Source organism: Stylophora pistillata, chromosome 11 (genome assembly GCF_964205215.1).
Source record: "Stylophora pistillata chromosome 11, jaStyPist1.2, whole genome shotgun sequence".
Classification (NCBI taxonomy): domain Eukaryota; kingdom Metazoa; phylum Cnidaria; class Anthozoa; order Scleractinia; family Pocilloporidae; genus Stylophora; species Stylophora pistillata.
The window spans coordinates 19,886,737-19,900,202 of NC_142529.1; the positions used below are offsets into that span (position 1 = coordinate 19,886,737).

General features: G+C 38.5%; 1 protein-coding gene across 3 annotated transcripts in view; it reads right to left on the reverse strand.

The window, feature by feature from the left end:
- Positions 1–5,649: 5,649 nt before the first annotated feature.
- Positions 5,650–13,466, reverse strand: part of LOC111325645 (uncharacterized) — a 42,986-nt gene continuing 35,169 nt past the window's right edge. For 2 of the 3 annotated variants that reach the window (XM_022929483.2, XM_022929486.2), the window contains 5 exons: positions 13,165–13,238; positions 12,949–13,053; positions 12,476–12,528; positions 11,748–11,794; positions 5,650–11,224 (listed from right to left, as the gene is read on the reverse strand). In XM_022929483.2, coding sequence (XP_022785218.1) covers positions 9,610–11,224; positions 11,748–11,794; positions 12,476–12,528; positions 12,949–13,053; positions 13,165–13,238 — 1,894 coding nt within the window. In that variant the 3' untranslated portion in view covers positions 5,650–9,609. The remainder of the gene's footprint in view (positions 11,225–11,747; positions 11,795–12,475; positions 12,529–12,948; positions 13,054–13,164; positions 13,239–13,466) is intronic. The other variant, XM_022929485.2, reaches the window with a different exon arrangement.

Sequence of the window (13,466 nt, forward strand, 5' to 3'; positions counted from 1 at the left end):
ATAGATATTCGTGACAATACGAACTAAATAGTTATATATATGTATATATATATATATATATATATATATATATATATATATATATAACTAACTGCAGACAGTACTGTTTCGGCCTTCTGGGCCTCATCAGTGCAGTGCTAATGCTAGGATGGGGGAGAACCGAGACGGTCACCCCAAACGACCCAACCTTTGTGGTATCGTCTAAGTCATGCCAGAGTGCTCAAACTAGAGTAAACCAGCGAGCATGCGCAATTGCAACGGCAATGACTCATCCTAGATAGAGTGCTCAATTTGGACATGAAAGCAAAGCTTTGTATGCCAAAGAGCTATATCTATAATATCTACATGATAAGCTAACACTTTTAAGTCACTGTATGGAATTAATGTCAACCACGAGATATAGCTATATATATATATATAATTATACTTCAAGATTTAGGTTACTTGAACTTTTACTGCAACTCTGAGTTTCATGCCTCTTGCGAAGCAATCGTCAGGCAACTGCCAGAAATAACGGTTACGATCCATCGAAATTTAAAAGACAGAACAATGTGTACATGCGCGCGCAACATCCTGCACGCGCTATCGCATCGTTACGTTCTTTAACAGGAATTTCCTGACATGTCTGTAACCTGATGTCAGCTCATTTCATTTGTTTAAAGTTGCCATTTGCGGTTTACAAATGATGAAATATTTTTCCCACAAACACAAATTACATCTTTTAGCGACATTGGAATACGAACTAGCTTGTTTCACCTTGCGCCACTTAATATTAAACTTAGTGTCCTTATCTTTAAGACTCCATATATATTTGCTAAGTTCAGTGGCATGCCTGTAGCATGCCTGTCATTCAACGCTGCATCAAACCAGGCACCACGTCCGCGAAGAAACAGGCAGCGGAACATTACATGGTTTAACCCACCATACAACAAGAACGTGGAAACTAACGTCGGAAAATGCTTTCTTGCACTTATTGATAAGCATTTCACAAAAACTAATCCTCTTCACAAAATTTTCAACCGGAACACCCTTAAACTGAGCTACAGCTGCATGGGCAGCATTAAAACTGTCATATCTAACCACAACAAATCTGAAATCCGGAAACTCGCACGCACTAATGATTGAGCTAGGAAAAGCTGCAACTGTAGAAAACCTAACATATGCCCCATGGATGGAAGCTGTAACATGGAAAGCATAATTTACCAGGCAGAAGTCACCACAGAAACCACAAAGGAAACGTACATTGGTCTCTGTGACACCGCTTTTAAAATGCGTTACAGGAACCACTTGTGCTCATTCCGAAACGAACGTTACAGCTATATCTAACTGCAGACAGTACTGTTTCGGCCTTCTGGGCCTCATCAGTGCATATATATATATGAATATATATATATATATATATATATATATATACTCTTAACCAGAATCATTGAATAAAATGCAAAGAAAAACGAACAAGAAATATCTCTTGATTCAAAAAAGTCCTGAAACAGACTATTAAGCAGAAAAAAAACCAACGAATTTCTTGCATTTACGAGACACTCTAACTTTCTACTCTCATTTCAATAAAAATTTCAGCCAGAATGTAGGATATTCATCTAGTATTTCATCCCATAAAATTGTGCCAGGAAATAAAATTAAGAGCTATTTCCTCGACACCTCGAGGTCGAGGATTGTCTCAAACTACCAAAGGTCAAAAATGACCGAAGCTTTGAGTTTTAATAAGCAAGAAACCTATACCAAGAATAAATCAATATAATTCTTATCATTTGGTAAGAAATAGCCCCACCTCAAATTAGAGCATGCGATACGTTTTGAAGCCGGAAACCGCTCTCCAAATGTGAACTGACCCAGGAGGATGTTATCATAGGAGGATCTTCTGTGAAATATAATTAAGTTTGAATGGGCCATAACAATTCATAACAAGAATGGGCTAGAATTTTTTATTTTCGAAGTATATGTATCATTTATCAAAAGTAAAATTGCTCAGGGACATAATGCTAATAGGTGTTCCTAAACTGATGCCCAAGCTGAAGTCGCGTGGATGCAACTGAATTGAAAGAGATTCAATTTGGCTTCTAAAAGAAGTATTGATTTGAAGAAGCAGTCGACCTTGGCTAGAGATTAATAATTAACAGAATGATAAGCCCTCTTTATTGAAATCCTCAACGAGAACGGAAGTTTGCGGTTACCTAGGGTTTTGAAATTCCCAAAATTAAGAATACTGAGCTCATCAATTTCGTTGAGCACCAGCCTGATAAGGAGACATATGTCTTCTTTGGAAATTCCGAGAGGAAGGTGGGCCGGAAGAGAAAGGACCGGTAGAGAAAGGACTGGAGGAGAAAGGACCGGAAGAGAAAGGACCGGTAGAGAAAGGACCGGTAGAGAAAGGACCGGAAGAGAAAGGACCGGAAGAGAAAGGACCGGTAGAGAAAGGACCGGAAGAGAAAGGACCAGTAGAGAAAGGACCGGTAGAGAAAGGACCGAAGAGAAAGGACCGCAAGAGAAAGGACCGGTAGAGAAAGGACCGGAAGAGAAAGGACCGGAAGAGAAAGGACCGGTAGAGAAAGGACCGGTAGAGAAAGGACCGGAAGAGAAAGGACCGGTAGAGAAAGGACCGGTAGAGAAAGGACCGGAAGAGAAAGGACCGGAAGAGAAAGGACCGGAAGAGAAAGGACCGGAAGAGAAAGGACCGGAAGAGAAAGGGCCGGAGGAGGTTAAGCAAGATAATCTTCAGGAGGGTTGTTCAATACCCACGACTAAATTTAGGTTACGACTCCCTGTAATTTTACTTGCGTTGGAAGGTGTCTCCACGTTTCACTATCGAAATCTATTTACGTGTATTGGACATGAATGATCTCTTGCGTCCGGCGAAAGGGCATTTTTTGCAACTGCACATAACAAGCAAATACATACTATTTTTACTCATTTCTTTTCTCAAAAAAAGTTTGAAATGACTGAGCGTCAGCTTGAGGCTTTAGTGCCACGAAAAAAAGTTAACATAATATTTGGAACAGATTAGATATCTCTTCTAGAGAATCAGAGTGACTGGCCTGTTTATATTAAATTTCTAATGATACTCTTTGTTTATTCATCATTACTATTATTACTATTATTAGTGTGCATATATATTTAATTTCTTAAACTTAATCATGATGCAGAGTGACAATAACTCTCAACAAAGAAACGACAACTTTAAATTTAAATTTACAAGACATGTTTCGACATTCTCATGTCATCTTCAGTTACAAATGAGTTTTTAACGGTTGTACATTTGAATTTATATTGAGGTACGTTACAAATTACATGTCCGGACTTACGTTACAATTTGAATATTAAATACGCGTAAAATGAAAATATATCGCGCATAACTAGACCAAAAAAAAAATTCATAATAATAATAATAATAAATAAATAAATAATAAAAGACAAAAGAAACAACATAATTAAAAGGAAAGATTACTTTGATTATACAACATAATTGCATGTTTTTTTATATCCCTGTATTTATTACCTAGTTTTGAGTCTTTGGTTTAGTTTTGAGGCTTACGTTTGATATACACATTCGTGTGCTGAAGTTTAACTTTCAATGAAGGTGAATAATAACTGAAACATGCTGTAAACGGACAATACAAGAAACGCCTTATACATATGTTATTGCGTGTAATCATATTTTGGGGCTACTGTTTTATTCTTGATATGGTTTGGGAAACTAATGCAAGACATTATTGGTCATTGGTTGCTTTTTGCGAAACTATTTTGAAGTATAAATTTGAAACATTACAGGTAACACATCAAAAGATTATAAACCGATTAAATACAGTTCACAATCCCTTAACTTCATAAAAACTTGCCAGCTACTAGTTCCTCTTCGACAACTAGTTGTTATGCGCCGATCAATTCGAAACTTCAATATTCCTGCTCGGAAAAATCCAGGGCGTCGGACCGTTGTTCGTGCCCGTCGAGTGGGAAATTTGAAGCCTTCCTGGCTGGGGTGGGAAATTTGAGCCTGAAATGTCAAGTCTTCTTTAGTGCAATAAAAGTGTTTTAACTTTAAACATGGGAGTGTTTTAAGGTAAAGAGTTCACTTTCGCTGGTGAATGGCTCGCAAAAAAAAGGTTTACAAAGGCTAGGTTCTAGCCGTAGTCAATGAGTGGAAAGTCACGGTTGCTAATTCTGCCTTTTATGGATTAATCTAATGATAGTCGATAGGAGCGAGGCCCTAATTAACTATTACGCACAAAAATCGCCGATCGGGGATTATCTAGTTGCTTTAGTACATCGCGTTTCCTCGAAAAAGCGCCCATATTATTATTTTAAAAATTTCGTCGGAAAGGAGGGGTGCCTTGCTGAAGGAAGGCGCTTAATTGAGGTGGAGGGAGCGCAGCAATCAGAAAAAAAAATTTAAAGGAACTCTGCAAGCACATGGAGATATAAATAAATGGAAATGACCTTAACGGAAAAGAAATCTTTTTTCCTGTAGATATTCCGCTGTCAGTTGATGCCTGAAAAGATATCAATAAATGACAATAGGAACAGGTTTTCCTTGTATCCTTACTATTTAAGAAAGTGAAGAAGTCGAAGAGGAGCATTATTTGAAGTTATGGCCTAGTGGGTAGTCACCTATTCGAGGGAAGAACCTTGTTACAACGTGGGCGCTTATTCGGGAATTACGGTAAGTCTACTCGTGGTTCAAAACCTAACTGCAAGACAAGCTCCTTTTTCTTTCAAATGGTAAAACAAAAAGTAACACCATGCCCACTGTTGAGCTACGCACTTTCACATCCGCAATCTACCGAGGACTGTGACCAACCATTAATTTCCATGCGATTCTATTGGCTACATTACGTCACGTGATACAGAATTACCGGACAGTTATCCCGCAATAACACCTGTTTCCGTCGACATTTGACTTACGATTATTTCCGTCGAAAAGAGACAAAGCCTGCCGTAAAAAGCCCAGCTCAAGAGTTTCACTTTTTCATCCTCCCTACTTTACATAGAAGATAAACGAGCTCGTTCCGTAGAGTCCAGCGGCAGTTACATTAAAAAGCTGATACGAATGCTGCTTTGGAGAGGACAAAAAAAAATCAACAAAATTTGCTGTCAACCCGCGATGCGTAAATTAATCGGGGCGGGGGTCATTGCATTTGCCCTCCAAGCTTCGCTTAGCCAAATGTTCATTTTTCGGACAATATCCCAGCCGCGGACTTTATTAGCTGATATACCTGCCGCCTGAAGGGGTTTATACGATAAGCATATTGATTAGTTCTTATGATCTCTTTGAGGAACGACGCATAGATGACGTCACCGTTCAAAAAATTTTGCTTCTTTATCCTGTAAAACAGGTAGATCACATGTTGCAGTGGGTTTGTACAGTAATGGATCAAAGAAGACGTCAAAATGTGGAAAGAACATCTGATTCAGTGACACACCGGGACGGCTACTCTTCGTGTGCCGCCTTTTTGGTTATAGCACATTTTGACGTAATCTGCCATCGAAACAGCGGAACAGCAACATGGAATTTCTTTGTTAAATATACAGCGAGTAACTGTAACGATACCGCGCCACAAAGGTGGGCGCCCTCTGACACACAAAAAAAAAACACCAGGCATAAACAAACCCGAGAAAACACGCCACAACCAAACGTAAGCCTACAAATATTTATCAAGACAATAACTGTAACTAACAATCACGATAACACAATAAGCTAAGTTATTTACCTTAATTAATTTACAGGAATATAATAATTTAAAATTAGAGTACGCTAAATCTATTCACAAGAGTATTATTAAATAAAAAAAATAAGTTTTTACTAGTTCAGTTCAGTTCGCCTTGCGTCCGTGTTCTTGACTTGTCCTCAACTCTCCCACGCTCCACCAACAAACTATGCATGTACTGACATACCAAATTTCCGTTTCAAAAACCAACCTCCCGTTTCACGAACCAATCTCCCGTTTCACCAGTTTCCAACTTTGCGTACTTCCATCTTCGCTCAGACAACTCGTAATTTTACCTTCGTTCGAACTTTTCTTCTTAATTTAGTATTCATCACTTCTTCCTCAGCTTACTGTCTGACAGCTTCTCTGTGCACATATGTTCCCCGGCAAAAGGATTCTTTGTCGTGAAATAGAACAGTTCTCTGAATAACTTTTCATTCAGAGATAAGAATGTGCTCTGATCTTGAACGAGTCTCTGTTCCTTTCAATTCCCCAACGCCCTTCGCTCAAAACTAATAAAACCTCTCCAACCGTAATCACCCAAAAGTCTTAAATATATGTAGACGCAAGGTGCAAGGTGAAAGAAAAAGGAAAGAAAACTATCGGATAATGGTTAATTACAAAACGAGTTACGCAAGTAAAGAATATAGATTATGTACTAGGTACACTACAATATAACACAATACATTGATCCCAGGAGAGTAAAGGAATGAATTACATAGACTTAAATAAATTCTTTGTTAACTTCCATGCTTTCATAACAGTAACATAGGAAATCAAGTTGCAGCGTTTTTCATACAACGGTGGTAGTATTTCTATCTTCTACAATATTCTTCATCGGTCTCTTAGCGATTCCGCCCAACACGAGAATATAATTTCGCCCCACTAGCAGCCGATATTAAGGGGTATTGGCGAGTCAAAAGGGAAAATTAGTTTATACTCTAATACTAGTTTCAAATACAGAAATTTCCCTTGCCATGTTCTTCCCAGAACGAGCATCACCTTTGAGTAGCAACGTGAACTACACTGAAAAGCACTAAATCCAAGCATTAGATCAGATTCATTTATTTACGTCAACTAGCACAACACCAAAAACAAAGAACCTATATAGATTGATTGTTCGAGTAAACAACGTTCGGCACATTTCTGGAAGTTCAGTCCATTCAGCCATGTTGTCAATAGTGAGTTGGACTTCAGGACTCCTAAAGTTGTTAAGCGCGTTGTAATTGAGTTGACGGAACAGCCCTGAATGTCTTCGTTTGACCATCGTTCTTTGTCTTACTCACGGAAACCTTAATTTTTTTTTGAAAGCTCGTTCGTAACGGTGATATGAATTTTCCGGAGGACCGTCCAGGACAAATGATGCCATATGTACCATGTAGATGGGTACACCTGATCCACTCATTATCATATTTTTTCTGTTACAATTTTGCGAACTTTGACGATAGTTTTTCGCGCCCGAACTTAACTCTCGCGGAATGCACAACAATAACGGGGGAAACTAGCCTAGTAGAGACGACTCGGCAGCGAGAACGGAAACTCGTCACGATTCCATGGTACAGGCGACCTTCTTCGAGTGAACTTTTACGGACGTTAAGGACGAGACAACCTTTTGGTGCCACAGTAAACTTTATTCTAGGTCAGGCCAACCACTGACATGACCTCTAGCGTCTCAAGTCGGTTATCGAAAAACCTTTACAAGGTACTTACTTAGATATGAACTGGTGTGAGGTTCTATAGTTCTTTAAATTGACAATATTTTAGTAAGATTGCAAAAGGATGGAAATTAAAAGGTCTGTTTGAGGTTAAATTATTTACATTTAAATATTCATATTGTAAGAAATATACAACTTTTAGTAGAGACATGTTTTGGCATGTTTATGCCATCTTCAATCAATGAGTAACTGAACGTGAGTGATTATATAACAGACAAGTAAATGAATAAAATATTTACTGTATGATGTAATACAAAAGCGGGTACTAATTACAGCGTGACAACAGTTGTCAAACCAATTTTGCCAAAAAGATCATTAAAGCTTACATTCACCTAAAATTTCACCAGAATCGAACGAAAAAAATGACCGACAGACAGCTGCACAACGAAGACAAAGTAACATGACAAATCTATTTCAGAAAACTACTGTGGCTTTTTCTATACTTTTTTAAAACATTACAATGAAAGAAACTCGTGTGAATTGAGAACGGCTAGAATACCGAAAACGACGAATAAATATGTTTAAACAACCACAAGGAAGCATTAAATTTTCCCGTAACAGAACTTCTACTAACAAAAGATTAACTTCTTTCCTTTCCTTCTCTTCTTCTTCTTCTTCTTCTTCTTCTTCTTCTTCTTCTTCTTCTTCTTCTTCGTATATGCTTTTACACTTAAATCATAGTTAGGCGTGAGTGGGCTCGCGGCCAACTGGCCCTGACGACTAAACATCTCTAATCAAAACACTTAGCGATGTATTTACCCTCATAAATGAACAACAACTTAGTTGGTGCTTCCAATAAAACAATCCATTCTTGACTGCGAAAGCCAAAACAAGAACTTCACTGTAGACCTAATCAAGGTTAGCTGGCAAATTAAGCCGGCACGCCCACTAATGGATGCTACTGTTTAATAATCAAATATTGACATCACACTTAAAGGTAAAAACTGCGCACGTGGCCTTGCAGGCTCTCGAATCATAAACGTAAACAACTGGGCATACTTTTGGGGAACGAAAGTCAGGTTCGAATAATCTGACAACTGGACAAATCAATCAAAAATCAGGAAACTCGTTGTGATTGCCAAACCTTAAAAAAAACTTTTGGGCTATATATTCAAAATCTTCACAAAATTTCGAAAAGTAAAAAATTACCAAATCACAGCTAACTTCACACTTTATGATGATATTATCAAAGCTATTGGCGAAAGCAATGGTAATCTCAAGCACACAATTTTACTAACAGATTGCGAAGTTTGAAACTTGAACTGCCGTGCCACTAGCGGAGTCCTAACAGACACTCTGCTAGGATTGACTTTGCATCAAGCAGTTAGTCATGAGGTCAAATCAAAGATTCCCCCGTGAGCTAATTCAAAGCTAATTCAAATATAATTAAAGCTAATTCAAATATATGCTAGGGAAAGCATTTTTTTTTCCTTCAATCACGAGAAGTGACTGCGTAAGGCGCCTCTCAATTTACTGACTTATTAAAGCAGCTTGCGAAAAGGTAAGCCTATCAAACTTATCCTGCTTGCAATTAAACCTATCGTACGAGAGGAAATAATCCCCATTTCGCTGTAAACTATAATAAAGCACTGATATCAACTGCTTTTACCGAATAATCTAGTTTGTACTTTTTTTAATTCCGAAGGCTTGTTGAATAGGAGCATATGTTCCACTAAACACCGTAATCAATCAAATGGTGTCTTCGTCTAGATCATATCTATGTGACATATCTCTGAGTTCTAAATGATTTGAAATTACCTTTTCCATTGCTTTAAAAGCATGGATAAATACTTTGATAATGAAACAATAGTTTCAAATAAGTCATCCATCTGAAACTCATTTTGAAGTTCTTAAGAAGTTTGAATTTGAGGTAATTTGATAATCTGCTTCAGAATAATCTCTCAGGCATTTGCTTCTTATATAACTGGCTCAATTGGATCTACAAAATCATTGTAATGTGAATTATCATTGTTTTGTTTCATATCAGTCTATGTTACAGGATGCATTCTATACGAACTCACAACCAATTCGCTGCAAAACCTTCAAAGACCTCCGTAAATAGAAGACACCAACGATGATTATGATGACAATGTTGGTGAAGAAAGTAACTTTGTTAGGAGCCATTTTCCCTTTTTTCAGCAGGTAATGTCGTTTAGCAAAGGGGCCCAAGCCGATCAGAGTCTGATCTCTTTGAGTTCAGGTGTGATGTTGGTTGCACCACCATCTTTAACCCTCAAGTTGCAGATGCGTTCCTCAGCGTGAGAAATATCTATGTGAAAACTCCACGTTTTCGCGAGCCTCATTGCTAATTCTGCGCTTTCTAGTGCCATCTCGTAGTTGCCTTTTCGGAATTCCAGATCTGACTTAGCTAGATTGTACTGAATTCTAACACCCGCGCTAAGTTCAGGCCAGTATTTCATCTCCAATGTGCCCAAACAATGCTGCGCTCTCGCAATACATTTTTCGCTTACACCCCGTACCCGTGCGTTCCTGGTCCGGCAGTCAAGCGAGAGCATTGCTAATTTTATCAGGGAAAAATGCTTCATCTTCAGAGAGAGGCCATCGTCTTCCGTCTCTAGATGCAGACATACTTCTACGCATCTATTCAGGTGGTCCATGGCGCTCGACACTTGCTTGGGGCTTCTCTGAGGCGCAAGAGCAATAAAGTTGACCAAGACGCTTCCTCTTTCGTAAAGTGTGAGACTTGTGTCAAAACTCGTGGGAAACCAGGAATTTATCTGTTCTGCAAATTGCAGAAGGCGGTCAGCCTCTCCCAACCTGTTTGTCAGTCGCATCAGTCGAGCTAGATACCTGTAACCTCTTCCTGCTAAAAGGTGCGGGTTTTTAGCCAGAGGAATCATGCGGAGAGACTCTTTGATCAACTTACGTGAGAGCTTTAATTTGTTTTGGAAAAGGGCTACTACACTTTGTTCCAGTTTGATAACTATTCTTGTGTCGATGTCAGTGATGTGCAGCAACAGATTTCGTACGCAATTGTCAAAATCGTCCCACTTTCCATTGTCACAGAGTAGTTGTAACTTCTTCATCAACAGATAGGACCTTTTATAAACTTTGATACTGTCTCTTGACAGAGAAGCCTTCTTCATTACGAAAGATGGCGAAACAATCTTGGCCTCCTTCATCTTTTCTCTAGCCCCAGTTTCAAGAGTGACTAAAACTTCGCTAATCGTTTTATAAGTTGACGAATTCTTTGATTGTTTTACTTCTCCTCGCTGTGTCGCCATACGCAAGTTCAAAGAGAACTTGACGCTGTATTTTGTGTTCTGCTCGTGGAAGCGGAAATGGTAACCAACAACTCCGGTCAAAGGTGACTTCTTCTTACTTTTAACTTCGCTTTTAATCCGTTTATACTGATAATCAGGTTGATTCAGACTATTTTCAGGAGTTTCATCGTAGCTTACCGACACTTTTATCTCGTACTTATCTGTGATGTCGAGTGCTTCTGTTGTATGTTGGTTCTTGCAAACCAACAGTTTCACTAAGTGGTCATCGCGACAATCAGGAAAGCCAATCCTGCTTCGACCGACTTTCAGTTGTCCAGGGGGTTTCCAAAGGTCTTTCAAAACGGGCGTGTCTTTATCATTGTCGCTGACATTTTCAGCTCCTGGACTAATCTTCTTGCTACTAGAAGGGTCCGCTAATTTTGACTGGTTGGTATGTAGATTGGCGGATATTTCTTCACTCACCTTGGCAGAGTTCTCTTCTTCGCGATAACCTTCATCTAGACGATATAAGCTCTGTACTGATGGCAAAGGTACCATCAGTTCCCTTAAAGAAAAGAATGCAATGCTGACTAAATTTTTTCTGAACTTCGAGATTTCTTTGGCCTATTTGGTTTTAGGGAGTACTCGCATAAGCGATTTCAATTTGATAAACTTTCGTATTTATCCTGAGTAGCACCATCCCTCATTTATCGAAAAGAGTTCTATTAAGGTAAATGAGAAGAATGTTCGCAATCAGAACTAAAGGAATCGTAGCAAAAGATTTTCGGTTGGTGCGGTTTTCTGATTTAAAAGCACCGTAAACAAATTCTCTGGAATTAGGCAGGCATGCTTTACGAACAATACAGTGTTTTGGTTGCAAACTAATGTAAAAGATACTAACGCAGCCCTAAGGCAAAGATCAAGTACTTCAATTAGCTATGACTTGACTGTTCCTTAGAAGGTTTTGTAGCAAACATAATCTCAAGACTAAAACTCTAAAGGTAATCCCGTTGCATTCGTTTCAATTTAACCGGTTGCTTAGGAGTTAACACTACATTAGCCATTTAGTAAGCATTTCGACAACTAACCTGGACAATGAGCTCCAGAATGTTATAACAAAAGAGAGCTTTTCCATCTGGGTGAAAAAAATTAAAGGAGAAATAACTTTGAAGGTTAATATGATACCTCTCTGACCGTTTCGTCACGATTTACTTTTGTTTGTTTCTTTGGTATTTTCGCTTAGGCCTCAAGCGTGACCTAAAGTTATTTTCACTGAAGTTAGAGCTATTTAAAGGCAACAACTTTCTCCTACACAATTCAAAATATCGACTAAAAATAGCTGTGGGAAGAGAGGGCCCCTGTCGATGTGATGTTTGTGTTTTCCCTTTCCTATGGTATTTGTTTTATCATTTGTTCACACCACTTTTACAACACAAATTCAACAATAGCCTACCGGAAGTCTGGGTCATAGCAGGCGGAACTTAGCATGATTCTGTAGCATGAACCTAAAAGGGGTATCTTCTTTGCTTGATCGAACCCCACTGACGGAGGCAAAATGGCCAATAAACGCCGTAGTTGTTAATATTGTAAATGTAGTATTGCCACAGCCCTGAAACACACCTTTCCCTCAAACCTCAGACAGTGTTTCTCAGGTTTCCTTAAAAAATTGATGGTCCTAGTTGACTGCTATCGTCTCATGTATACTTCTAGAGGGATGGGGAGTCTTTTGGCTGTGAGATTCTCATCTACTGCCTGAGTATCCACCAAATGAAAATAACGGGCAAAGCCTTGCGAATAACGATTTTACAAAAAATACCTTGGCAAAGGATGTGAGAAGGGATGCCGCGCCAAGATGTAAAAACTTCACCTCTAAGATGAAAAAAAAGCAAACAGCAAATCAAAATACATTTGCATTGTCTTCCTTTACACTTCTTTGCGATAATATTGACCTCTCTTCTGATAACCTTAAAAAGAATTATTTCTTAACTTATGCAGTGCAAGTTTTACCTCACAGGTAGGTTAGCGAAATATCTTGCTTACAAATTGTAGCTGGATGTAATCAAATAAAATGCGGATGCTTGTACAACGATTATTAACTAAATCTACTAAAAGTTTTCAAAACACTATTTTAACAGTGTAGGAAAAGCTCACTTAACACTTACATAATTTAGTTCGGTAGAAAGTGTATCTGAAAAAAAAACCTTTAAGTATTTCCTTTGAGTATGATGCTGTTTCGATATTTTGCCCTTGCTACTGCATAAGGAAAATTATTTGATTTTAAGACGGTACCTTGACAAATCTTTATTTCAAACAGGTACATAGTGCCTCGGTTACGGTCTGGTGGTAGAGGATCGCTTCTCCGCCAAATGTCCTGTCCGTTGGAAATCGAGTCTGCTATTAACCGATAAAAATCAGTAAGAAAAGTTGTGGATAATCGACCACCAACCGCGGGATTATCTTGAGCTGGCTCTCAAGTTTAAAGGGTGAAGATAAGGTTTTACTTACAAAGATCTTCTCTAACTTTTTCAGCAGATGTTGCAACTTCCAACTGAACAACGTCTTGAGGGCAATCTTGAGTACTAAACCCCAAGCAATAATGCATTCAAATAAGTATTTGCAATAAATACTACCTGATAAACTAGGGAGCAAACACAACTCACTCATCGTCAGCCAGCTGTTTAACTAAGGAACCATACCTGATAAACTAATTCAATAACTAAACTAAAATAAACTAAATGTAGCAAAAATTATAGAAAATAACGACTGGTCCCCGAAACTGAGGTGGCTAGTAAGAGGGTATTTCAACG